This window comes from Caenorhabditis elegans, chromosome II (genome assembly GCF_000002985.6).
Source record: "Caenorhabditis elegans chromosome II".
Taxonomy (NCBI): Eukaryota; Metazoa; Nematoda; class Chromadorea; order Rhabditida; family Rhabditidae; genus Caenorhabditis; species Caenorhabditis elegans.
In genome coordinates this window covers 13,791,171-13,817,716 of record NC_003280.10, presented here as the reverse complement: position 1 = coordinate 13,817,716, position 26,546 = coordinate 13,791,171, and the positions used below count along the sequence as shown (strand labels likewise).

General features: G+C 35.2%; 1 protein-coding gene across 2 annotated transcripts; it reads right to left on the bottom strand.

The window, feature by feature from the left end:
• Positions 1-52: 52 nt before the first annotated feature.
• Positions 53-25,488, bottom strand: ZK131.11. 2 transcript variants are annotated; one of them, NM_182246.6, is made up of 8 exons: positions 25,379-25,488; positions 23,796-23,882; positions 15,487-15,677; positions 14,437-14,520; positions 2,899-3,172; positions 1,412-1,757; positions 881-1,051; positions 57-702 (listed from the first exon to the last, which is right to left on the bottom strand). In NM_182246.6, exons 1-8 carry the CDS (start codon positions 25,435-25,437, stop codon positions 565-567), a joined length of 1,350 nt encoding a protein of 449 aa, NP_872046.1. In that variant the 5' UTR covers positions 25,438-25,488; the 3' UTR covers positions 57-564. The 2 variants fall into 2 exon arrangements, with proteins under 2 accessions (NP_496886.2, NP_872046.1); NM_064485.7 differs by lacking the exons at positions 14,437-14,520; positions 15,487-15,677; positions 23,796-23,882; positions 25,379-25,488 and adding an exon at positions 9,631-9,858 and having other exon boundaries at positions 53-702.
• Between the last annotated feature and the right edge of the window lie 1,058 nt (positions 25,489-26,546).

The window sequence follows — 26,546 nt, the reverse complement described above, 5'->3', positions numbered from 1 at the left end:
GGCCACAAATGTTCCAAATCCATTTATATTTGCCTTGTAAATAAAACCAAAACCGAAAATTCATCATTTATTCTTTTCATGATTCCGTTGTACTTGAAACACTTGGTCGTCTCTCTGGCACCACAATTTTTATGCATTTTCACACAAAAATGCACGCGGAGCACTCAGAGACTTGGTGAGCGTCAAAAAAGAATAAAAATTGAGGAATAAGGTGAGTTTGGGGAGAAAATGTGTGTGTGTGCACCTCGACAATGAAATACATGTTTCTTTAAAGAATAGGGGCATATATTTACATAATTAATCGATAAGTTGGAAAAGAGAGAGAGAGAGAGAGAGAGAGAGAGAGAGAGAGAGAGAGAGCTACAATAATCGATCGATAATTTTGAGAGTTTGGGGACCCGTTCAGCACATAATAATTTGGGATGATTTAAGAAGATGGGGATGAGGGAGACTAGACCGGCGACAACAAGATTTTGAGACAGAAGAAGAAACAACACTGGGGGGAATATAAGAAACTGGGAGGTAAGAAGAGTTTTGTGATTATCTAAGAATCTGCCTATCTATTCAGAGCGGCATGCTCTCCACCGGCTCGAATTCGTCTTGAAGTGAGGCGAGGATTTGCGCTTGCTTCACCGATTGGATTTGGGTCTCGACGCGTTGAAGATCGGAAAGGATTTGAGCGTCGCGTTCTCGCATTTCTTTCTGCAAAAAAAAATTTTGAGTTGAAAAAATGTCTCAAAATCCTAATGATTTTTCAGATTTTGGTATGATTATCCCAATTCGAAATTCTCAGAACATCCTGTTAAAGGATCACGACTTTTTTTAGGCTGGGTCTCGCCGCGAAAGCACATTACACAGTCCAAAATAAAAAACCCCTTACCATCTCCCTTTTCAGCTGCTCGAACAAATTGGTGAAGTTGACCGGATCATCTCCGCTTTTCGACGTGGATGTCATGGAGACACTCGATTGTTCCGGTGTTGAAGCTCTGTCCATCTCGAATCCACTGTCCGGATAGCTAATGTCCATCGTCGCATTTTCGGAGCGCATTGTCTGAAAAATGAAGCATAGACTCGAACGTTCAAAAAATTTTGAAAAAATTTGGAGGAAAAACGTTTTACTGAAAATTCCTAGCTGAGCCCAGCTTAGCCAAACCTAACCTAGCCTAGACTAGGATGGCCTAGCCTAGCATAACCTAGCCTAGTCAAGCCTAGCCTAGCCTAGCCTAGCCTAGCCCAGTTTAGTCTAGCCTAGTATGGGCCAGCCGAGCTTGTCCTAGCATGATCAAGTCTAGACTAGCCCAGTTTGCGTAGCACAGCCCAGCTTAGCCAAGCCTAGCCTGGCCCAAACCAGCATAGCCTAGCCTAGCTTAGCCCAGCCTTAAAATGTGCCCCAAAACTTGCAATCCATTACCTCGTCATCATAATCATCATCGAGGTGATTTGAATAATCATTCTCATCAGTCGACAATGGCGCCTTCTTCAGAATTCTTCCATCCATATTCGGATTATGATGATGAGCGGTATCCTCAAAGAACACCGACGATTTTTGGAAATTATCCATAGACGTGCTATTCTGTTTCTTGGGAAGTGTCGCCGATGTGTAGATCTTCTTGAAGAACCTCTTCGTAGCTCTCAGGAACGTCGTGTTGCTCTCCGCGTTCGGGCCGCCACGTACTCCGGATCGATTCATTTCGGTCGTTGAGACGGCGTGATTCGAAGTTGTCGAGTAGGTTGTGTGGGGACCAGCGCTATGAGATCTGAAATAACGCGGAAATTGGAGGTGAAGTTAGGCGGTAGGTAGGCAGGCGTATGGTAGGCACGAGGAAATGCCTACCTGTCTCAGAGTTCCGAATAAAACTTGATCTAACATAAGGGAAGCATTTTTTACAAAAATTAGAAAAAAATCCGCTAAGGACTCGTCCGTCAAAAATGAAACTCGGCCACGGTGCATTTTTGCAAAAATCGAATCGTGAAAATTCATGTTCAGAGAATTTTGGAGGCTAAATGCCAAAAGGGGGTCAATTCTAGCTTCATGGCCGCTAAATGGGAAAACTCGGCCATCAACTTTTTTGTTTCTTCGCCGCCGCGTGAATCTTCGGACACGATGCATTTTTCTTGCAATTTATGAAATTTATTTTTCATATAATTTTTTGAGGCTAAATTTTAGAAAAATTTAAATGAAAAATGTGGGTTTTTACTAAGTGGCCGTGAAAAGAAAAACCTCGGCCACCAATTTTTTTTTTGCGACTAACTATCATATAAGTGACACAAAATCCTAGATCAAAACACACGAATGAATCTGATCAAAAATAAAAAAATCGTTGTTTTTCGATGAGCGTAAAATTGATGTGTTTTCTAGACGAAAAGTGCACAAGCCGTCGGCCGGCGGTGAAAATGAGTGTTGCCGGCACAGACATGTGAAACCCAATCCCAGTGAGGAGCAGCAAATCTTTTTTTTTCGCCACCGTCGAAAATGTGTCAAACTTTTGTCTGTTTTACAACAAAAGTGCGAGGAATTGGAGACATTTTTTTAGTTAATAGCAGGTATCAGGCTTCCTTGGGAGACAGGCTTGGTTTCAGGGCAAAACGCCTGCCTGGTGCCTGCCTGATGCCTGCCGCACACCATGTTAATCAATATCACGTGGTGCTAGAGTATCTCATTTTGGATTGATCTACGTTGATCTACAAAAAATGCGGGAGAAGAGACGCAGAGTTCTCAACTGATTTCGCATGGGTAAAAACATGCTGACGTCGCATTATTTTGGGCAAAAAATTCCCGCATTTTTGTAGATCAAACCGTAATGGGACAGCCTGGCACTACGTGCAATAGGTATATGGTTCGTCGAAAGGCAGGCAAGGCAGGCAAGGCAGGCGTGAAGCCCTAGATCCCTAACCCACCGATGATGCGATCCACTGCTACTTCCGCTTCCTCGATCCGAATCGTCAGTTGAACTACCGCTAGTCGTCGTCGTCGCTTGCTCGTATTTTCGTCGCGAACTTTGAGAATATTTCAAGTTTCGAGAGCCTTTCTGCTGATGGTTGTTGTGATGATGCGATGTGGAAACGTCGTCTAGGTGCAGTCCACCACCATCTTTTCGTGATTTTCGAAGGAAGGCTGCTTGGATGGGTTGTTCCGACGATTTTCCGCCGGTCGAGTTTCCGTTGAAGGAGTCTGGAAGAAGGAAAACTTGAAACATTTTTAACCGAAAATTATAGTTTGGAGGCATTTCAAAAAAAAAACTGGAACCTAGTGCAGCCGACCTTTCACGAGTTGGGAGAAAACCCGCAAAGTGTCGGCCGCATAAAATTAAGAGAAATACGACGCGCTACAGGCTCCGTGGCCGTGAAAAGAAAAAACTCGGCCATCTTTTAGCGGATTTTGGCGAAGTTTTAACAATTATGAAAAATCATTTTTAGTGAGAAATATGAAAAAAAAGGGCATAAGCAAAAAAAAATCGTATAGTACACACTAATTTGATCATCTGATAATTTGCACATGACAAAAAAAAGTGGGCACAGTTACCACCACCTAGGCGCCTACCTCTCAACTCTCAAGTAGTCGCCACCCCCACTCAAAGCGAACCTGTCAATTGATAAAACTACCTCTTTGGTTTCTTATTCTTCTGTGTCAAACGACCGCTGATAGCAAGCAACAATTATTGGAATGCGACTCTCTAAGGCGACCGCCGCCGCCACAACTGATTACCCCGAAAAATGTGAACGACGGTTTCTGCTGCTGCTGCTGCTGCTCTAATAACAAGGAGTGTTTATCCAGTTTTCACGCACACAAATTTCGACAAAACGACTCTCTCAAAACAGAAAGAGCAATTGGCTCCACGGATTACCATGTGCTGCTCTCTGAGACAAACACTTTGTGAGTATGTAGTGTTGGTGGTGGAAAAAAACAATTAAGAGACAGATCCGAGTGTGTGAAAAAAACGGGCCGAAAGGAGCTCGGGGGCGCTCCTTTTGTGCTCTCGGCTGCTGGTGTCGACGGCATGCACGCGACTAAATTAAATTTCGTTCATGAATGACGTCATGAAGTTTGTTCTATTTCTAGAAAAAGTGGAAAAAGTGGTTATCTACGAGTTTAAAGGATTAGGAAAACCCGTGAGATGTCGGCCTTTTTAGAGTCCCGTAAGGTGTCGGCTGCATGATGATTCCAGTTTTTCACAAATATGACAAAATTGGAGCAAAAGTTATAGAAATTAATTTGACGTTAACAACACTAATCGTTGGAAAATAAAAGTTGCAGCCGACATTCTGCGAGTTTTTGGACTCCCATTGGGTGTGAGCCGCAAGCCGTGTAGTTTTGAAGTCCCGTAAGGTGTCGGCCGCAGGAGAGATCGGCTCTACCTACAGGACTGCGAGAAGCGAAAACTTGGTCACTGCCAGAAAACGAGCAGTTGAAGCCTAAGAAGCTAAGCTGCCTGGCGGGTAGAGTTGCAGCCGACGTTCTACGGGTTCACGGAAAAACCCCTTGAGACGTAGACTGCAAGTCATTCATTTATTGGGTTCCCGTTAGGAGTCGGCTGCATGCAATTTCAGTTTTTTACCGATATGACAAAATTGGGAAATTCACAATAAAAAATTAAAAAAAAGCTTATTGGAAACCCATTTATTTATCTACACTAGGAAAAATTGCAACCGACGTCCTACGGGTTTATGGAAAACCCGTTAGCTGCCGGCTGCACGTGAGTTTAGCTGACCGTGAAAAATAATAAAAATCTCGTTCACTATAAGGAAGTGAGACACTGAGGCCAAAAAAGCTTAACTATCGGGTAGGTGGAGTTGCAGCCGACGTTCTACGGGTTAATGGAAAACCTGTGAATTATCGACCGTGTGCAATTTTTTGTTTTGCGTGTTGTCCCGAAAAGTGTCGGCTGCACCGCTGGGTGTGTCACAAAGAGAAATAACCGAATCTTGAAAGGAAAACCTTCAAAATTGCAAGAAAAGTGGCTCAAATCGAACTCAAAATTAGGTGCAATCATTCGAAAATGTGCGCCTAAGCTGTCAGCTGGCCGTTTTTAAGAACTCAGTTTCCCTTGTTCTCAGACGAACAGGAAATGCAATCGAATCTCTTTAGACTAGTAGCACAGGAATTGTTGTGAAGACGTCAATTTCCCGTACAGCTACTACTACGCTACTATTCTCATGTGTGCAAAAGAAGAAGGGGGTCTCGGAGCTCTTCTCATAAATATTTTGAGTTTATGGGAAGAATGGCTTGGAAGGGAAGAAGAAGAAGAAGACACATGCTTTTGAAGACGAAAACGAAAAAAAAAGAAAATTGCGAGTCATTGGTCATGGGAAAAGGGTAAAGGAAGAAGACCACCCATGGTTGTGAAAGGGATAAGCAAATGAAATTCGACGACGAATTAACACTGGAGTAGACTAAATGAGTGTGTGTGCGTGTATATATGCTAAACAATTGGTTGTTGGCATGTAAATTGAGAGAGTTCGGAATTGGTTTGAACAATGGCTCACTGGGGGACCTTTTATTTTGACTTGCCTGCCTGCCTATGGCCTACAGAAATGCCTACGGTCAGGGTATATATATATATATATATATATATTTTTGCAATTCTAGTTTTAATTTTCAACAAACAAGACCAGCTGAAGCCCAAGAAACCAAGCTTCTGGGTGGGTAAAGCTGCAGCTGGCATTCTACGGATTTATGGAAAAACCCTCGAGATGTAGGCTGCAAGCCATTCGTTTTTGGAATCCCGCGAGGTGGCGGCTGCACAACTGGATGTGACACAAAGAGAAATAATAGAGTCTTGAAAGTAAAACTTTCGAAACTGCTAGAAAATTTAGTGGAATTTTGGAGCATTAAAAAAATTCCGAAAAAAGTTGAAATTTTTTTAGACCGTTTTTTTTATTAAAAAATCGTTCAAAAATTGCGTGATGTTGCTTTTATACTATTTTATGACTTTGAGAACAATTTAGAATGTTTTTAAAAAATTTCAAATTTTTTTGAAAATTTTGAGCAAACGAAAAGTTGGAAATTTTCAGTCTAACTTTTTTTCAGAATTTTTTTTCTGCAAGAAATAAACGTTTTTGGCCAGTTCAAGGCAGCCTAGGCACCTAGAAGTAATTGAGAGAAGAACAGAGAAAAATAGTTTGAAAACCTACACCTGTCCGAAATGACCAAGGTTTACTTGCAAGTAACATACACCCTATTGACCCGGACTTGTGTCCCGTTTGCTGAGGAAAAAAGTGTGAGAAAGAAAATACACACACACCATCTACACAAACAGTTTGACAAATAGAGCGTGAATGTGTTGGTTTTGAAAACGAAAATTGGATTCTGTTCGATGTTTCTTTGTTTTTTTTGTCTCGTTTAAACTAGGAAACATTTAAGGTAGCTATTTTGGATTTAAGTCTTTGTTCAAAAATTTTTAAGTCCTAGTTTTAAGACTAAAGTTTGGCTAAACTTGAAAGGCTAAGGATTTTTTTCAAATTAAAAAAAAATTCAGACCTAAAATTATCAGGATTTTCGGTCAAAGTTTTTTTAGTTCAAATTTCAGCTCAGAAATCAGTCTAAAATTAAAGCCAAATTCAGCCCAATATTTGCTTAAATTTAGTCCAAATTTCAGTCCAAATTTCAGCCCGACTTTAGCTTTAAGTGCAGTTCAGATTTCAGCTCAAAATCTAGTTTAACTATAACTCTAAATTCCTCTCTAAATTTAGTTTAAATTTCAGCCCAAATTCAGCCCATTTTTTAGTCCAAAATCTGAGCTCAAAATTTGAGTCCAAAATTTCAGATCACATTTTAGCCCAAAATTAGCTGGAATTCGACTCAAAATTAAGCTTAAATTTCAGTTCAAATTTAGTATTAAAAGTATTAAATTCAGCATAAATTTAGTCTAACAATTCAGCCCAAATTTTTAGCCCACATTCCAGCCCAAAATTGAGCCCAAAATTTAGTCATAAATTCAGCCAAACTCCGCCCAAAAATTTTTGCCTAAAATTTTAGTCCACAATCTTAGAGCTTAAAATCTGAGCCCAAAGTTTAGCCAACATTTGAGCCCAAAATTGAGCCCTAAATTTAGTCTAAAATTCAGCCAAACCAGCCCATAACCTTGGCCCAATGTTTAGCCCAAAATTTAAAATTTCAGTCCAAAATCTAAACGTAAAATATCAGTTCAAAAATCTGAGCCGAAATTTCAGCTCACATTTAAGCTCAAAATTTAGCCCAAACTAGCCCCAAATCTAGGCTCAATTTTTAGATCAAAAAGTAAAGTATTTATCCTCTCCGTGAAATTTTTTTAACCAACCTTCCTGCTCATTTCTAGCAACGACATATGATAGCTCATACACCATAGTAGTAGTTGAGGTGTATATCAGTAATAATAGTACTACGGGGGTCAGCTAGGAGCCCGGAACAAAAAAATCACAAACTCTGTGTGTGTGCACGAGACTTCAAAAAGATGAAGGACAACTGTTCCGCTTTGGACCGCCACCGCCGTGCCTTGGCACTTTCAATTAGATTCCATCCATCGGATGGTGATTTCAGAAAAAAAATCGAATGGAAGGAAAAGATAATGGGATTCAGAAGAGACACATCAATAGCAGGTGTCTTATATCTCTTCGCAACATTCGGGTGTGTTTCTTGGTTAGCAAACATATATATCCTATAGAAAGTGAGAAGAGAAAATAGAAAAAAAGAAGAGTCATGAAAAAGCCTCTGCGGTTTGTTGGATTTGATTGCTCTCTGAAGATGTGTTCCGAAAACCGAATTTTCTAAAGGGAGAAAAAATGAATAAAAAAAGATGTGACGCATGTTCGTGTGGATGTGACAACTCAATTTGGTATTCAAGGTTTTCCAACATAATTTGCATAGTTAAGGGGAAAGGGGAGATGCGGAAGAATGATTTTTTGTAGGAAATGTATTGAAGAAAATTCAAGAAATCGTGTCTAAGTCTAAGCGTAAGCGTAAACCAAAGCCTAAGCCTAAGACTAAGCCTAAGCCTAAGTCTAAGCCGAAGCCTAAGACTAAGCCTAAGCCTAAACCTAATCCTAAGCCGAAGCCGAAGCCAAAGCCTAAGCCTAAACATAAGCCTAAGCCTCATATTTGAAAATTTTGGAATTTCTCACCAGTCATGATGGAATATAGAATTTGGGAATATTAAAAAAAAACAGGATTTCAGGCGATTTTTTTTCAATACAGAAATCTGTGAAAATTTATAGAAAATGTTGAACTTTGCCGTTTGCCGAAAATTTCAGGCAAAATTTTTTTCCATGTTTCCAAAATTTCCCTTTTTAAAATTTTGAAGATAAATTAAAAATACAAATTTAATTTTTATTTAAAAACAATTTAAAAAAACTTAAATTATGTTTCTTTTTAATTTTTCGGCAAAAGTCAAACTTCAAAAAATTGTGAAAATTTTAAATAAATTTTTGAAATTTTGTACAGCGCCTTAAAATTACTAGCTTTGATATTGAATATAGTCGTAAAAATTCTAAATATTTTCAGGAAAATAACATTTAAAATATGTATCCCAAAATTTTTTTTTTGCAATGTTCAAATAATAATTTCTATCTAGAACACACTATTTTACTGAAAATAAGCGCTCCTAATTCCAAACCCCGTCACCACCAGACTATAATTTATTTTCGCATGTTTTGTTTTCGACCAATTTGAACATTTTTGGCATTTTTTTCAGAAGAAGATGGATAAGTCGTCACTAGTTATACCAATTATACAAACGACCATTTGGAATTTGGAAGGCAAAAACAAGAAAGTAGCATGTAGAAATTTTCTGTGAAACGAGGGAGCTCAATAAATGTTAGAGCACTTTAGTTTAAAAAGAACATAATTTGAGCTTCCAGAAAAATTAGAAAATTCCAGAAACTTAAAAAATAAATTAAAATATGGTTTAGAACATTTTAGAAATCTTATTTGATTTCCCAGAAAGTTCAGAAAACTCAAAAAATTAGAAATTTCTAGTAACTGCAGAAATTTCTTTCTAATTAAAACATGTTTTAAAGCATATTAATTTAAAAAAATTGAACTTCCTGAAAATTAAAAAAACTCAGAAAATTTTAGAATGTTCTAGAAACTGCTAAAAGTTTTTTTTTTTTTAAATTTTCTGAAAAACTTGGAATTGTTAATTCCAACTTTCTAATAACTCCTAAAAACTTACAAAATTTATAAAATGTTTTGAAAATCTCTAGAAAATTCAAAAACTCCGGGAGTTTTTAGAAAATTTTCAGAAAATGCCAAATATTCTAAAAATGTCCTGGAAAGTAATGGAAATTTTTTTTTTATTTTCGGGAATGTTCTATTAACTTCTAAAAACTTATAAAAAGTTTTAAACGTGTTTTAGAAAATTTGAAAAAAAACTCTAGAAATCTATAAAAATGTCCTAGAAAGCATGAGAAATTTCTGGGAATTGTCATAAACATTCTAGTGACTTTAGGAAGTTTGTAGGAGATTCAAAAATGCGTTTTAGAAGATTCTCAAAATTTCTGCAAATTTTCGAAACTATCCTTAATTCTAAAAGCAAGTTTTGAAATATTTTAGAAATTTCTAGAATTTTCTAGAAGCTGCTGAAAGCTTTTTTGCAAAATTCTAGCTTTATTAGCTTTAAAAATGTCTTTAAAAAATAAAAAAAATCTCAAGCTTACCAGATGCTCCAACAATCGCTAACGAGAAATCCTTAAAAGTGACAAGCCATGCCCAAAGATCGATGAGCGACAGAATGAAGAACATTCGTCGTCGCCACCGCGTCTTCCACAGCACCCACGTCAGAATAATCAGCTCGTGGGGCGGATAAAAGTGAATATCAAAGGCTCCTATTGTTGTCAGTTTATCGATAGGGAAGAGTTGAAGAGTTGAGGGTTAAGCCCAACCTTTCCTCTCATTCAATAATTGAGCTGCTCAGCGCAGGAGTAGCAAGAGCAGCAGCAGTCAACTCTCAGTCAACAATACACCGGTCTTTCCGTACAGTAGTACAAGCGAGGAAGAGCAATAGAGTTTCATTAAGTTTCAATAGAACAACATGTGTACTCGTCGGATTATCAATCAAACCAAGAGAACAAGTTAGAGCAACTAATGGGAGCTCCCCGCCGAAAATAGTTGTTTCCAAAAAAAGAGCCCCCCGCCGACGAACACGGATTAGAGCGGCAAAGAACAACTACAAAGAACAATTGCAAAAATGTGTGAGCAATTAGTGGCTTAAAGGCTTAAAGGATTCGAATTTGCAACAGAAGTTTTTTTGGAAAAAAATGAATTTTGATTTTGGCGCCAATTTTTTTTGGGGCATCTTTTGGAGCAACTCGAGTTTTGTGACAAAATTAAAATATTTAAAGATTTTAGAGTAACTTGGTCCAAGATATTATCAATTTTGAATTTTGTTTTCAGTTGAGAGGGGTAGGAGGCAATTTTTTTGTCGACAAGTTTGGCAAATCGGCATATTGACGATTTGCCGATTTGCCGGAAATTTTCATCACCGGCAAATTGCCCGTTTGTCAGAAATTTTGATTTTCGGCAAATTGACGGATTGCCGATTTGCCAGAAATTTTGATTTTTGGCAAATTGCCGGTTTGTCAGTTTGCCGGAAATTTTGATTTTCGGCAAATTGCCAGTTTGCCAGAAATTTTCATCTTCGGCCATTTGACGATTTTTTTGAAAAACGGAAAAAACTTAAAACTGTGTATTTTTGAAATTTTTTTTCCCGTTTTCTTTATATCATTTTTGAATATTAGAAATTTACTTGCCTTTTTTTAAGAAAAAAAGTTCAAAAAAATTGTGAAAATTATGTTCTTTTCCAAAAACTTATTTTTGAAAACTTCAGAAAAAAACATCCAAAAAAATGAGTGAAATTCTCTGAGTTCAGAAAATTGGAAGAACAATTAAAAAATAATTTTGACACCAATTTCAAATGTTTTTAAAAAATATAATTTTTGCGCGATTTTTTTTGCAAATTTAATTTTTTCAGCAGGCCTTATGCCATTTCAAATCTTTCCTAGACCAAACTCCAAACCAATTAATCCAATGGAAAATCCGAAAAATCTTTATATTTGTTCTCCCAATTTTATTTGATATTATCAGCTGAATCTCTTGCTCATTGAGCCCCTAAACCTAAAATCTAACGGCGGATAAAAGGAGTTCAAATCACTCAAAAAGCAGAAATCCAACAAGAAAAAACAAAAAACTTTGGCTCTGAACTCCCGCGGAGCACACAAGCAGGGGAGCTCTTGACGTAAACTGTTAAGTTAAAAAAAAAGTGAGAGAAAAGAAAAATCACAAGTGACCAGACCGCCGAGGTGTTTGCATTTGGAGATTAGTGCTCACGGAGCACATTTTTGGTTTTTTTTTTTGGGAAAGAAGGGAGAAGAAGCTCAAAGTATTAAAAACACTAAGTTGGATGTTTTTTTGTTGTGAAAATTGTATTACAGATAAAAACAATTCACTTAGGCTTAGGCTTAGGCTTAGGCTTGAGCTTAGGCTTAGGCTTAGGCTTGAGCTTAGGCTTAGGCTTAGGCTTAGGCCTAGGCGTAGGCTAAGGCGTAGGCTAAGGCTTAGGCTCATTCTTAGGCTCATGCTTAGGCCTTAACTTAGGGTTAGCCTTAAGTTTAGGCTTAGGCTCAGGCTCAGGCTCAGGCTTAGGATTAGGCCTGAGGCCCCCCCCCCTAGGCTTATTAATTTTCAAGAGTTTCGAGAATAAATTTAAAATTTAGCTTAATTTTTCGCAAACCCAATTTTTCAATAAAAATGTTTTTTTTAATTTTTAATTTTTTGTAACTTCTGAACTTTTTAATTTGTAAATTTTTTACAAAAAAATAATTGGATATTTTGATTTTCAATATAAATTTTAGAGTGAAAAATAATTTTCTGTGTTATTATGGGTTTTTTGAAATAAGATTTGAAATAGACGGAAATTTCAAAAAAAAAAAAAATGTAAAAAATCAAAACTTTCACTAAAACCTATTTTTCCACATAAAAATACAAATATATGTTCACAGAAAGAACAAATCTCGAAGGAAAAAAGCAATTTTTACACCAATCTCAAGTGCCAGCATTCGACATGTCAAGAGGTTGTGGTACAAGTTAATGGGGGTAAAAGGTATGTGTTAAGTATTATAAAATGGGATTTTTTTCGCCTTCTGCGCTGAATTCCAATCAGGTGTACCTGATTTGAAGCAGAAGCTATGGCCAGCAGATTTTCGAAAAAAAAAAAGAAAACTGCGGAATGGTTGAGAAAATCTGAGAATTGGGGAGGGAGGATGAAAACTAAAACCGGGCGAAAGGTTTGAAGGACGGAAGATACATTTGAAGGTAAGAAAAGTAAAAAGAATGACGGATTAGATGGGCAATGGCTAACTGGATATAGCTTTGGCAAAAAAAAAGTTTTTTTTTTCGAAATATTGGAGATTTTATAATGTTATAATAGGCAATTTATTGTAAAATTCACAATTTTGAACCCACTCTAAAATGGTTCATTTTATAGTTAGAGGACTCAAAATTGATCTGCAAACACTAAAAATTTGCCCTTGTTCAATTTCCAGTAGTTTCGAACGTTTTCAGAAAAATTAATTTTTTGCCCAAAAAATATTACTAAACATGTTCAACAAATAAAAATTGCACTTTTTGAAATTCCGCAGTGAACCATAGAACCATGAAACTCTTTTCTTTTTATCAGTTTTCAGTTCTAAGCACCTTTTTTAATTATTAATGGTTTTGTACAATTTCAAAAAATTATTTTTTTGTCCAAAAAAAGTACAGTCATTAATGGCTGAAAAAAATTTGGGCAAAAATAAAAAGTTGTCTGATTTTGTTGAAAACGGGTAATTCGCGTATGCTGAACTCAGAAAATCTAGGTTAAACCCATCAAAAACTATTAAAAAGTGGCAAAAATGGCAATTTATGGCAAAAAATCACAATTTTGAAACGGCTCTAAAATGGTTAATTTTATAGTTAGAGAACTCAAAATTGATCTGCAAACAGTAAAAAATTGCCCTTTTCCAGTTTGTGATAATTTCGAACGTTTTCAGAATAATTATTTTTTTGCCCAAAAAAAAAGGACAGTCATTAGATGGCTGAAAAAAAAATTGGCCAAAAATAGCAAGTTGTCTAAATTTGTTGTAAACGGGTAATTCGGGTATGCTGAACTCAGAAAATCTAGGTTAAACCCATCAAAAACTATTAAAAAGTGGCAAAAATGGCAATTTATGGCAAAAAATCACAATTTTGAAACTCCTCTAAAATGGTTAATTTTATAGTTAGATTTGTTTATTTTTTTTAACTCGAAATTCACTCAAAAACTTGTAAAAAAAATTGTGAATAACTTGACCGTAAATTAGAAATTAAATTAGCATTTGTTGAGAAATGGAAAAAAAGCGCCCGTAGAATTAAATAAAAATTTAAAAAAATAAAAATTTACATTTTTTGAAAATGATTTTGTTTTTTCGCTGCCACGAACTTATGCGTTTATTTTCTTTGAAAAAAAAATTAGTCTTAAAAATTCGATAAAAATTCCGCAAAGTTTGGAATTACAGTACCCCAGAAAAAAAATGTGTCCCTGGGTACCGTTTTTTTCTCGCAAAAATTAGTAAAATTTAGTAGTCAATTTTTAAAGTAGTTTGAAGAGCTAAAAAATTCAAAAAAAAATCCTCAAACTCTGAAAAAAAATAACTTCATTCCCAAGAATAAATGAGAAAATGATACTGTGTGGGCAACACAAAAAAAAATTCAAAGAAAAAAACAATACGCTCATTCACAAAATTTTCATTAGTCAGCATTCATTGACGCAAGCTAGATGGTCAGATTCCTAAACTTTTTTTCATACAAAAAGAAAAAAAATTAGAAATGCCGAGAATCGGAACATTAGACCGGATGGCGAGAATGGGGGATTTGAATAGAGATTTGAATGAAGAAATTACCTATTCATATGAGAATATGTATAGAAACGCCCCTGGTCGAATATGTGTAGTAAAGAAACGAGATTTTCCTGGAGGGCGCGGAAATTCAAATGTTCCACGCGGGGGGTAAGGAGGATTATGGAAAAAAGGAAAAAATTCCCGGAATTCCCAAAGTTACCAATTTATCTATCAAAATTTATATTATAATTCTGAATTTTTTAGGATTTTTTTTTCAAATTTCGAAAAAAAAAATGTTTTTTGTAGAATTGAAAAAAAAAAATATATATATATGCTATTTCCTGCCATATCGGGCAAAAAATTCACAACACTATCAAAAAAAAATTTCAGTTTAAAAGATATTGCTTTTACAAGTTTAGCGGGTTTTTTCTACGAAAAAAAAACTTATTTATATAATTTTTTTCTGTGTTTTTTTTCGAATTTTTAACACAATTTGCACGCGCACTCCATAATTAAATTTCTTAAATAATGCTCAAAGGTAAATTAGTCCAAAGCCTGGACTCCCCAAAAATTGCAATTTTGTTTCCAAAAAAAAAATCGAAAAACCCTCACCAATATCCTCGCGACTGCAGACATACTGACAATATTCCGTGCTTGAGAAGAAATCATTCGTTTGGTTCATTTTGTTAGGAAGACCTAAACATATTACTGATTAGATTTTGGATCGGATTTTTGGAATACGTGGCGGTCATTTGGAAGAAGTGAACGAGATAAGGGATCGGGAAATTGAGATTGGAGGGGGGATAGGTTGTAACATCGTAAAAGCCTTTGTGTTTTTTCTGATGGCTTATTGGCATTCCGAGATAACAATCGCTAGCAGATCGCCAGGAGGAAAATCACACCTTTTGCCCATTTTTTGTTGGAAAATTTGGAGTTTGCCGGATTAATTTGTATATTTCGGAGGCGATTTTGTGCTCATTTTCAGTTTGGAATACATTTTTATATTAGAAGATTCAAATTAGGAGTGGCGGCAATTTCTGTTCGGCAATTTTTTTGTCGACAACTTCGGCAAATCGGCAAATTGCTGGTTTGCCGATTTGCCAATTAGCCGGAAAAAAATCGTTTATCGCCCTTGATTTAAACCTATACTAATAGTAAGAAATTTATTTCAAAAATTATAAATTCAATTTAATTTAAAAAAAATTAAACATTAAACTAAATTTTAAAAATGTAACGGTCAAGGTAATTTCTTAAAATTTAATTTAATTTTCAATTACAACAATTAAAAAATAATTTTTTATCCAAAAAAGTAAAAGTAAAACCAAATTTTTAAAAATTAAAAATATTTTAAAAATTAAAAAAATATTTACTATTAATTCTTGAAAATTTTGAAATTCAACTAAATTTTCTAGGAAAAAATTCCGAATTTCAAGACAAAAACATAATTTTTTTTGAAAAACGTCTTTAAATTTGAAGAAAAATTAAAAAATTAGAAAAAAATAGTTCTTCAAAAAGCCATAAAAAATAAAATAAAGTTTTTAATATTTTTCATAATTGTTTGACTCAATAATTCCAAATTTATCTGCTCAATTTTTCACAAAAATTCTAGTTTTTTTTATTGATAATTTTCTGAAATTTTTAAATAAATTTTTCCGACCGTACCTAGTGATAACTGTGTGTGAGTATGGTGAATACGGGACAAATTCGGACTGCTCTCTCCAAGACGACTATGACGTTTATCGACACTGAGAAGAGTTGACGGTCCTAGGGTGGATGAGGTGGCAGTTAACTGAGATCCTCTTTCTGATGCTGTTGCTGCTACTGTTGACAGATGGTGTAGTTCTGGTGATGAACTGAAATAGCAGGGAATTTTGATTGAGTTTTTTTGGGAATTGGAAGGTTTTGAATTATGAGAAGGCATATTAATATGTATGGGTTTTGAGGCAAACATTTAAAACATTTTGGAAATGTTTAAATTTCAAATAAAAATCAGAGCAATTTTTAAATTTTCCAAAAAGTTTTATGAGTTTCTAAAAATTTTTGATGACTTTCTAGTAACTGCTGAAAGGTTGTAAAAATTTTTTAAAAGTACTAGAATGTATCCAAAATTTTCAGAAATTTTTTGCACTTCTAGTTTTCTTAAAAAAAAATTTTCTAAACATTTCAGAAATTTCCAAAAAACCTAAAAACTGTTGTAAGTTTCTAGGAGTTTCCAATATATTTTTAAGAGTTCATTTTCTGAAAATTCATTTCAATTTTTAGATATTTCCAGAAGTTTCTAGAATATTTCAGAAATTAAAAAAAAATTGTTTTAAGTTTCCAGAAGTATCCAGAATGTTATCGAAGGTTCAGTAATTGTTAGGAATTTTTTGAAAATTTCTTTTAAAAAATCCTAGAAACTTCTGGAAATTTCTAAAAATCGAAATGAATTTTCATAAAATTTCCAAAAGATTCTATAGACTTCCAGAAGTTTCTAGACTATTTTTAAAAATTCCAAAAGTTCCTGAAAATTACCAGAATATTGAAAAACATTTCTCCACACGACTACTCAAGAAAAATGACAAAATTGAACTTTTCAACATTGCAATTTGGTGAGAAAATTGACTTTAGATTAAAAAAAAACACTTGGCAAAGCGGATTAACAAGTCAAGAAATCAATTTTTCAGTGGGAACATGAGGATTAGAGAGTGGTGGTCATTTCCTGAAGAATTTATAAACAAATTGGTGTAATGATTTTTGGTCTAAAAGTTTAGTCAAAAATACGGCTTTTATCGGGAAACAAAAAACTGTTTCAAAATTTTTTTATTAATTTTTTTTTAATTAAAAAAACAAATAATTTGATTGTAAGTTTTCAATTTAAAAAACTTCAAAATAATGTTTAATCTATTTTTAAAACTGGCAAAAAACCGATTTTTTCTAGATCTATCAATTTTTCAATTCTAACAGCTGTTTTCTGAGACATTTTTGACATGGGCCCCCCTAGATCAGCTGTTTGATATGTTAGAAGGCTATTAAAAATTTGGCTGAAAACAATTGAAAACTTCTGGAAAAGCGATCAGGATTTGTGGTTTTTGATTTTTTAGAGAATTAAAAAAAAATTTTCTGAACCCAATAAGCCCGCTAAATGTCAGAAACAACTTCAAACAAAATTGGCAAATTTTGGTAAGTTTTGGAAAATTGCCAAATTTTGGAAAATTGGTAAATTTTGGTAAATTGGTAAATTTTGGTAAATTGCCCAATTTTGGTAAATTTTGGTAAATTGGTAAATTTTGGAAAATTGGTAAATTTTGGTAAATTGGTAAATTTTGGAAAATTGGTAAATTTTGGTAAATTGGTAAATTTTGGTAAATTGCCCAGTTTTGGTAAATTGCCAAATTTTGGTAAATTGGTAAATTTTGGTAAATTGCCCAATTTTGGTAAATTTTGGTAAATTGGTAAATTTTGGAAAATTGGTAAATTTTGGTAAATTGGTAAATTTTGGAAAATTGGTAAATTTTGGTAAATTGGTAAATTTTGGTAAATTGCCCAGTTTTGGTAAATTGCCAAATTTTGGTAAATTGGTAAATTTTGGTAAATTGCCCAATTTTGGTAAATTTTGGTAAATTGGTAAATTTTGGAAAATTGGTAAATTTTGGTAAATTGGTAAATTTTGGAAAATTGGTAAATTTTGGTAAATTGGTAAATTTTGGTAAATTGGTAAATTTTGGTAAATTGCCCAATTTTGGTAAATTTTGGTAAATTGGTAAATTTTGGAAAATTGGTAAATTTTGGTAAATTGGTAAATTTTGGAAAATTGGTAAATTTTGGTAAATTGGTAAATTTTGGTAAATTGGTAAATTTCGGAAAATTGGTAAATTTTGGTAAATTGGTAAATTTTGGTAAATTGGTAAATTTTGGAAAATTGGTAAATTTTGGTAAATTTTGGTAAATTGCCCAATTTTGGTAAATTTTGGGAACTTGGGAAATTTTGGTAAATTGGTAAATTTTGAAAATTAATAATTGTCAAATTATGGAAAATTGCCAAATTTTAACAAAATGTCAAATTTTGGTAAATTGGTAGATTTTGAAAAATTGCCCAATTTTTTTAACTTCCAAAAATTACCTATTTGAATTTTTCAACTTTTCAGAAAATCTTTTGATTTGAACCCAATGAGCCAGCTAAATGTCAAAAAGTGTGCTCCAAACAAAAAATCTGTCTGTGTTCAAAATCTTGTCAGAGCAGCGGCAGAAGTCCTCGAGAATCTGCTGCTGCTCCGCGGAGAGCAGCAGCACCGGAAGTTTTTCCCAATGCTCAAATAGGGGAAATGTGGGGGGAGTAGCCCGAGAGATAAAGAGCCAGAAAAAAAAGTGTTCACATAAATGTTTATTGGTCGTAGGAGTAAATGAAACTGATTGGAGAGTTGAGATAAGAAAAGAAATTGAAATTTACCACCACCACCACCCAGGAAATGACGATTATTTTTGGGAGAGAAGAAGCAGATGGGGGTAGGGAAGGAGCACACGCCATAAATAACTCTCATGTCAAAAGCGAGAAGAAGAGTCAAATTATTGATGAGAGCATGATGGAAATAGAGATATATCACATTACATGTGTGTCAATTTTCAATTTTCGAAAAAAAATTTGAGAGAGAAAAATTATTGTCCAGATGTACATTTATTAAAGATTTTTTTTCAATGAGAGCGTTGGCAAACTTCCAAATTTCTTAAAAATTTGGATTTTTGGCAAAACAATTTAGCGGGAAATTTAAATTTTTCGGGGAAAATTTGGCGGGATTTTGAATTTTTTCAAGAAAATTATAGACATAAAATTCAAATTTTTGGCAAAAAAATTTTGCGGCAAACTCAAATTTTCTTGAGAAAAGATTTAAGCAGAAAATTAAATCTTTTTCGAAAAAAAAAATGGCAGGAAGTTCAAAATTTTTCAAGAAAATTTTTGGCAGTAAATCCTAATTTTTTGAGAATAATGTTGAGCAAGAAATTTAAGGTTGGCTTGGATTTCAACATTTTTGGAAAAAAATTGGTAGGTTTTTTAAATTTTTTGAAAATAAACTTGGCGGGAAATTCAAATTTTCGGAAAATTTTTTTGCTTAGATTCATAAAATTTCAAGAAAAAATTGATAGATTTCAAATTAAAAAAAAACCTGCGGGAAATCCAAATTTTAGGGAAAAAATTTAGCGGATTTTTTGTCTATCAACGAGCTTCAAATTTGAATTTTTTAGGCTCAAAAGGTTCAAATTTATGCTCAAATTTATTTAATTTCACATAGATCTAGCTCAAAATCTTGCAAAAATATTTTCCCAAAAGTTAAAAAAGGTAAACGGAAAAGTGAGCAAAAGGTGTCCAATTTGACAGAGATCTCACTATTTACTCAGCTTTTTTCAAAACGAATCAAAACTGTCAAAATCCAACTGGAAAATTGACAGGGGGCTGACATACACAAAAACAATTGCCGTCAAAGGACATAACCGGCTGCGGGAGGGGGCTCCGCGAGCACAAATCCGCGAGCACTGAGCAGACGGAGGCTTCTCACCACATATAAGTCAATGTGTGTGTGTATGTATATACAATTGCAAACAGCATATGGTACACTTTACCCGAAATATGCTTATTGAAAGATGCTCCAAAAGAGCCGGGAGATAAGGGAAAAATGTCTTGAAAAGCTTGGGAATTTTCTAAAAATCTTGAATTTCCATATTTTCGATAAAGTTGTATTAAATTAGGCTCATCAAAATGTTCTGATTTTTCAGAATATATTTTTCAATATCTTTAAAAAAATAATTCTGAAAAAAGGCTAGGTAGGCAGAAGCGGCAAATTGATGTTCTACAGAATTTTCGGCAAACCGGCAATTGGGCAAACCGGTAGATTGCCTATTTGCCGAATTTGCCGGAAAAATGGCAATTGCTGAAAATCTTTGGCGAATGGAGGTTATGCACATTTTTTTGGAAATTTTAGAATTTCTATTTTACTTGGCAAAATTGTATGAATATTCCTACATCTATTTTGAAAATTAACAAATTCTATGAAAATATCTAAATATTTCATTATAAAGAAAACGGGAAAAATTTCAAAAAGGCACAGTTTCAAGCGTTTCAATCTTACAAAAAATCCCTCTAAAAACTTCCGGCAAATTCATGTTCGGCAAACGGCAAATTGGCAGTTTGTCGAAAATCAACATTTCCGGCAAAATGGCAAACCGGCACGAGACCGGCGTAGGTAGGCAGGCAATTTTTTTTGGTTTCAAAAATTTAACTTTTAATCTCCAAATCTTAAAATAATTTACACAATTCGTAGATGAATAAATTTTTTACCGAACAAAAAAATTTTTTTCGCAGGAAATTGAGAAAAAATTCCATAATTTCATACTTAAAACCTTCCAAAATAACTTGCAATTCGGGTTTTTTTTTAATGTTTAAATTAAATTTTCAGACATCTAAACTGAATCAAGCATATTTAAACCCAAATTTCTCACTAAAAATCCGCAAAAATCACCCTCAAACATGCACAAAATAAAGAAACCTATTGACAGATGTGAGTGACAAATCTCCTATCAGACAGCACAGAGAGATCGGAGGAAATAGCTGAACCCACCCAAACAAAAAGATACTGGGGAATGTGGAAAAAGATCAAAAATCGGTGAAAAAAATTGAAAGATAACTTTTTTGCGAGATTTCTGGTGCACAAAGTTCAGGTATTTTGGGAGCCAGTACACCTTAAAAATCCTTCAAGAAGCACAGAAACTTCAAATCCAATTTCATAAAATGGGCTTCAGCATCCTTTCCGGTGTGTGGTACATGTACTAAAAAAGACGCCGAAAACCGGAAACTTCGTCCCCAGCTTCTTCTCATGAAATTGTAGGTGTCAACTTGAGTTACGACTAGAAAATTAATGGAAAAAAGGAAATCCAGTGACGTGGCAGCTTGAAACTGGTAGTTAATGAAGAGATAAATATGAGGAGGGGGAAGCCGATGGGCACTTGAAAAGATGCTCTCGCAAACATACGCTTAACAATTGTCAATAGATGGGTTGCTACCACCCTTCACGTAAATCTACATTTTTGTGTAGATTTACGGGGTGTCCGGCAAAGTCTAGAGGGACAACTTCCGGGCACAATTCGGGCTATACTTCGACAAACATGGTCCTAGATAAAGCATCTGGACAGGCCCGGGTGACGAGGCTTAGGCATAGGCATAGGCTTAGGCTTAGGTTTAGGTTTAGTCTTAGGCCTAGGCTTAGGCCTAGGCTTAGGCCTAGGCTTAGGCCTAGGATCAGGCTTAGGCTTAGGCTCAGGCTTAAGCTTAGGCTAAGGCTCAGTCTTAGGCTTAGGTTTAGGCTTAAGCTTTGGCTTTTGCTTAGGCTCAGGTTTAGGCTTAGGCTTAGGCGTAGGCTTGGGCTTGGGCTTAGGCTTAGTCTTAGGCTTAGGCTTAGGCTTAGGCTTAAGCTTAGGCTCAGGCTTAGGCTTAGGCTTATGCGTAGGCTTGGGCTTAGGCTTAGGCCTAAGCTTAGGCTTAGGCTTAGACTTATGCTTCGGATTAGGCCGAGGTTGGGCGAGGAGAGGATGAGAGAAAAAAGAAATTCCAGAAAAATCAAGAATTTTGATTACAAAAAGGAAACAATTTTTTTAAAATTGGACAAATATAAACGTAGCTAAAAATAAGCCTGAACGGGCCCAGTCAAGAAGGTCATTTTTGGACGGTGCCTTAAAAAATCATAGGAAAACATATATTGACCTAGAAAAAAGCCAAGTCAATCTCGATTTTTCCCGAAAAAAACACCGAAATACGATCCATTTCCTTTCCCAGTCAGCTCAATTAGTGAACTAATGCGGGGCCGATTAGAAGGATTTCGAATAAAAATGCTCCAAACCGAGAGGCTCAAGAGAGGAGGGGGGGCTCAAGTTTCATTGTTTGTCTCGCTTTTTGTTTGGGTGGTGGATAGGGGGAAACGAACGGTCTTCGGGGCGAGTGAAAGTGTTTCACTTTTTAAAAAGGGAGGTGGTCTGTCATATGTGTGTGTGTGCTTTTCACTTTGTGTGTGCATATGCCATCAATTGAACACATTATTGCAAAAATATGAAACTTTTATGTGGGAGAATTTGGCGGGGAATTCGAAAGTAGTACTGTATTGATTTGAAAAATTCAAATATCATCCGAATCAGTGCCACATGACCGAGCACGCCTGGCAACATTCACACGTCCTTCATGCTCCCCTAATTAAGCTGCACATCCAACAACCTTGAGACGTTTTCACCATCCCCGTTAGATTTTCAAATTCAAGGACAAAATGGTGATGGTGGAGGAGGCGCGCACTTTTTAACTTGAGATGACGACGATGATTATCTGACACTGTCCATTCAGATCTTCATCCGTTTTGCAGAATGTGATTGGGGACGATTGAAATTGGCTTGGGAGGGAAATTTGATTTACTTTTGGGGAAAGAGGGTACTGTAAAGGTCTGAGAGTGTTACTAAGAGTCTATGAGCGACTTAGAGACTGCCGGTGCGGTAGCGGTGCGGTAGCGGGGCGGTAGCGGGGCGAAAGCGGGGCGGTAGCGGTGCGGTAGCGGGGCGGTAGCGGGCCGTTTTTTTTCCGATTTTTCAATTTTCGGGGGGCAAACAGCAGAAATTGCACTTTTTCGAGCAAAAGTTTTCGTTTTTCGGTTTTTCTATAAAAAAAACCGAAGCCCGGCAGGACTGGACGTTCACAGGATATTGCTCTTTTTCCCCCAACCCAAGTAGATCAAAACCCCTAATGTCCCTTTAACCTATTCCATACAAAATTAGGTCCAATCTCATAAAATTCCTTATTCATCACGTCAATTCCACCACTCAATCACCGTCTTCTTTATTTGAGAGCGGTTCCACCTCATTTCAGACGAAGAGGGCAGAGAAGACAATATATATATATATATATATATATAAAGAAATGAACACATAACATAGTACGACTACTGGAAAAATGAAACACAATTGTAGATTCAGGTTGCAGCAGCAGCAGCAGAAGAATAGGCATGGAAATGGCCAATTAGTACGGGATGGACCCCGATAGTGTGAGGGTGGACGGGGGAGACGCAGAGAAAACCAGTCATCGGGGGATACTGGGATTACCTTTTGCCGTGAAAAAAAGAGGATTGTACAGGCAACCGGGGGCAATCCCATTGTTATCCACCTAATCCTATTTGCCACCATTAAAATGCGCTTCGTGTTCCGAAGTGGGGGGGGGGGGGGGGGAATTCGAAACTTTTGAAACTTTTTAGAGTGGCCGATGATGGAGAAAATTCGGCCACCAATTTCAGGATTTTTATATGTTTTAGAACATTCAAAAAAATTGCTGAAACTGCCAAAAAATTTAATTTTATAAAAATTGATTTTTTTTCACACTTATTTATTTTTAAATTACCGAAATTTCAAAAAATTCCATTTTTTCAAACTTCATTACTTTCTAAATTTTTAGGATTTTTTAAACGAATTTTTAAAACAATACTCTGGAATTATTTATTTTTTTGGAATTTTTTTTTAATTTTTTTTTTTTATTTTCAAAAATTTTTCCGGTTTTTCAATTTTCACAGAATTTTTTTTTTAATTTTTAAATACATTAAACTTTTTCACGTGGTGTCCGAGTGTCTCATTTCGGTTTGATCTACATATTTCTACAAAAAAAGCGGGAGAAGAGACGCGAAGAGTTCTCAACTGATTTTGCATGGTTAAGAATGTGCTGACGTCACATTTTTTGGGCGAAAAATTCCCGCATTTTTGTAGATCAAGCCGTAATGGGGGGCAGCCTGGCACCACCACTTGTTTTTGAATTTCCAACACAATTTTAAAATATTTTGAAATAAATCAAAATCGATTCGGAATTTTTTTTTTTTGAATTAAAAAATTTGTTTCAAATAATCGATATCCTATTTTTCAATTCTCAGTACATTTTTAGCATACAAACGATAAAATTTAAGAAAAAAAAGTCAAAAACCAACCATTTCAGTCTTGAAAGTGGCTCCTCGGACCTTCGCTCCGTCATATTCCTGGCTCCGCCCACTTTCCACGTGCCAAATGCAACCGATCTGAAAGTTTAAAATTTTTTGGAACTATTTTTCAACTTTTAAGATGTTTTCTTTGGCTTCAAAATAGTACATTTTACATGTTTTTCTGCAAATTTCCCCATGCCGCAACCCTAAAAAACTAACCCTTTTGCCTTCATAAAACATATTGGATTGCGAAATACTCCAAACATGCCAACGTGGATTCGGAAAACTGTTTTTGTCGGAAAGTATCAGAGTTGGAAATGAGGAAAATACGTTAGAATATTATTATTTTGATTTTTCCAACAAAAAATATTTTTAAAAAAATCAGTTTTAAGAAAACTTGAAACGTTGGATTTCACGTCGAGAAATGAAAGAATTATAGGCATTTTATATAATAACAAAAAAGAAAATTAGTTTCGAGAACTGTCATGCCATTTGGGTGGCTAAATGGAAATTGGGAGAAATCGGGAGAGAACCTGAATTGGCAGTTTGCCTCCAACTGTATGTCTATAAGAAGGTATATGTCTACAAATTGTCTACCTACCTGCCTACAAGGTGACCTACGCCTACCTACAAGGCGGCCTGCGCCTACACATATTCCTGATTATATTCAGTGTTAGTTGAACAGATATTTGAAAAATAATATTTAATTGGAAAGTTGAGAAATGTGCAAAAACTAGGCGGTAGGTAGGAAGGCATAGGTAGGCCTGCGACATACGCCTACCTACAAGGCGGCTTGTACCTACACCTTGCCTACACTCTTGCCTACTTACAAATCATTCCTGATTATATTTAGTGTTAGTTGAACAGGTATTTAAACAAAACATTTAATTGGAAAGTTTACGAATGTTCAGAAACTAGGTGGTAGGCAGGCAGGCATGAACAGGCAGTATATACCTCATAGGCAGGCCTACACTCGTCCCTACTTCCTGGTCCCTTTTTTCTCACTGTTTCAGTGTTGAACATTCAAAAAATTACTTCAACTGAAAGGCAGGCATGAGGTAGGCACGTAGGCATGTAACAAAAAATTTTAAAGTTAGAATATTATTGTCATTAAACAAGTAATAGTTCTATATAATATCTTTTTCAATTTAAAAATTGTGCGATTTTTCGAAATATTGTTGATTTTGCCCGATTTGAGCACCATTACTACTTATACTACTAATATCTCAGCTCATTTTGAAAATATCAATAAACTTTTAATTACAAAAATATAGACAATTGTTAAATAAATCTTTTCTTAGTTGACAATTTTTTGATAAAACCAAAACCAACCGAGATATGAACCGGCAAAGTTAGGCTAATCGAACATATTTTCTACCTGAAAAAAAACTACCCAATTTCAAACCAGCAAATTTCCAAAATGGTTAGGAATATTAAAAAGCTGCCAACTGACGTATTTTTCAGAAATTTTTGGGCAACATTTTTAGTTGACAATTTTTTGTGAAAATTTGGAACAACCGAGATATCAGCCGGTAAAATTGAGCTAATTTTTATAAATTTTTAAAAATATTTAAATTTTGCCCAATTCTCACCTGTACTGCCGACGAGCATTGAGCGTTGCCGTCGAGCCCATCATATAGGCGTCAGGCATTTTGTGTGAGTCCCAGGCGTGTGTTTGTAGACGTCAATAGTTCAAATAATTCTGAAAATCATCATTGCAGAAAATTTTAAAAAAAACGAAGCGTATTGGGAGAAAAGGTGAATAGGGTAAAACGAGAGAGTGAATGAATAGAATGGAACGTAAATATATGAGAATAAGAAGAATGGGGCGAGAGAAAGTGTATGTATGAAGAAGCTGAAAGAGGTCACAATATTATGTAGTAGTAGTAGTACTATACCAGAATTTTTGGGTGGTGGCCGAAAAAACCAAAACTCGGCCACCATTTCAAATAGAGTCGGGGTAGGAAAATTTCAAAAATCCTATTATTCTAATAAGCTTGCTAATTTTTTCTGGCTTTTTTTTAAATAGAAATATAGAAAAATATCGGCTGGAGTTTAAATTTTCTGAGAAAAATTTTTGGCGGGAATTTTAATTTTCTGATAAAACCAATTTTGGCGGAAAATTCAAACGACTGGTTTATCTATATTTTTATATAAATTTTAAACAATAAAAATCGACTTAACAATGAGAAAAAGGCGAAGAAAGTGAGGGAAAAATAAATTTTTCAAAAAAAAAGTAAACTTGCGGGAAGAATCATAACTCGGGTCATTTTTTAGATATACAATTTTTTCAATCACAAATACAAAATACATATGAGTCCAAAATTGCATGCATTTTAGTACTCCTCATCTCAAAATCTAACTATAATAGTGGCGGTGGTCATCTCTTTCAAATATCACCCACCCCACTCGAAAGCCCTGGTAATGTGAGAAGCGCGCGAAATTCGAATCTCGCCAATCTGTGATGAGCTGAGACTATATAGTGATGGTGTGGCCGAGTTTTTCAAAAAGGGAGCAGTTTTGTATGTCAAATTTAGTAAAAAATTCCCGAAAACTAGGAACACGGCGGCGGAAGCAGTAAATGATATCGGAAAACGAACAAATAGTTCGTCTTCATCATCAATATGTGTGTGTGTGTGGTGGTGGCAAAATGACATATGTCAACATGGAAAGTGCTTGTTCTTCTCATAAAACTATCGAGACAAATGGCACATGGCGGTCGTGGTGCGGGTCGGCGATAAAAGATGTACCCTCAGGAAA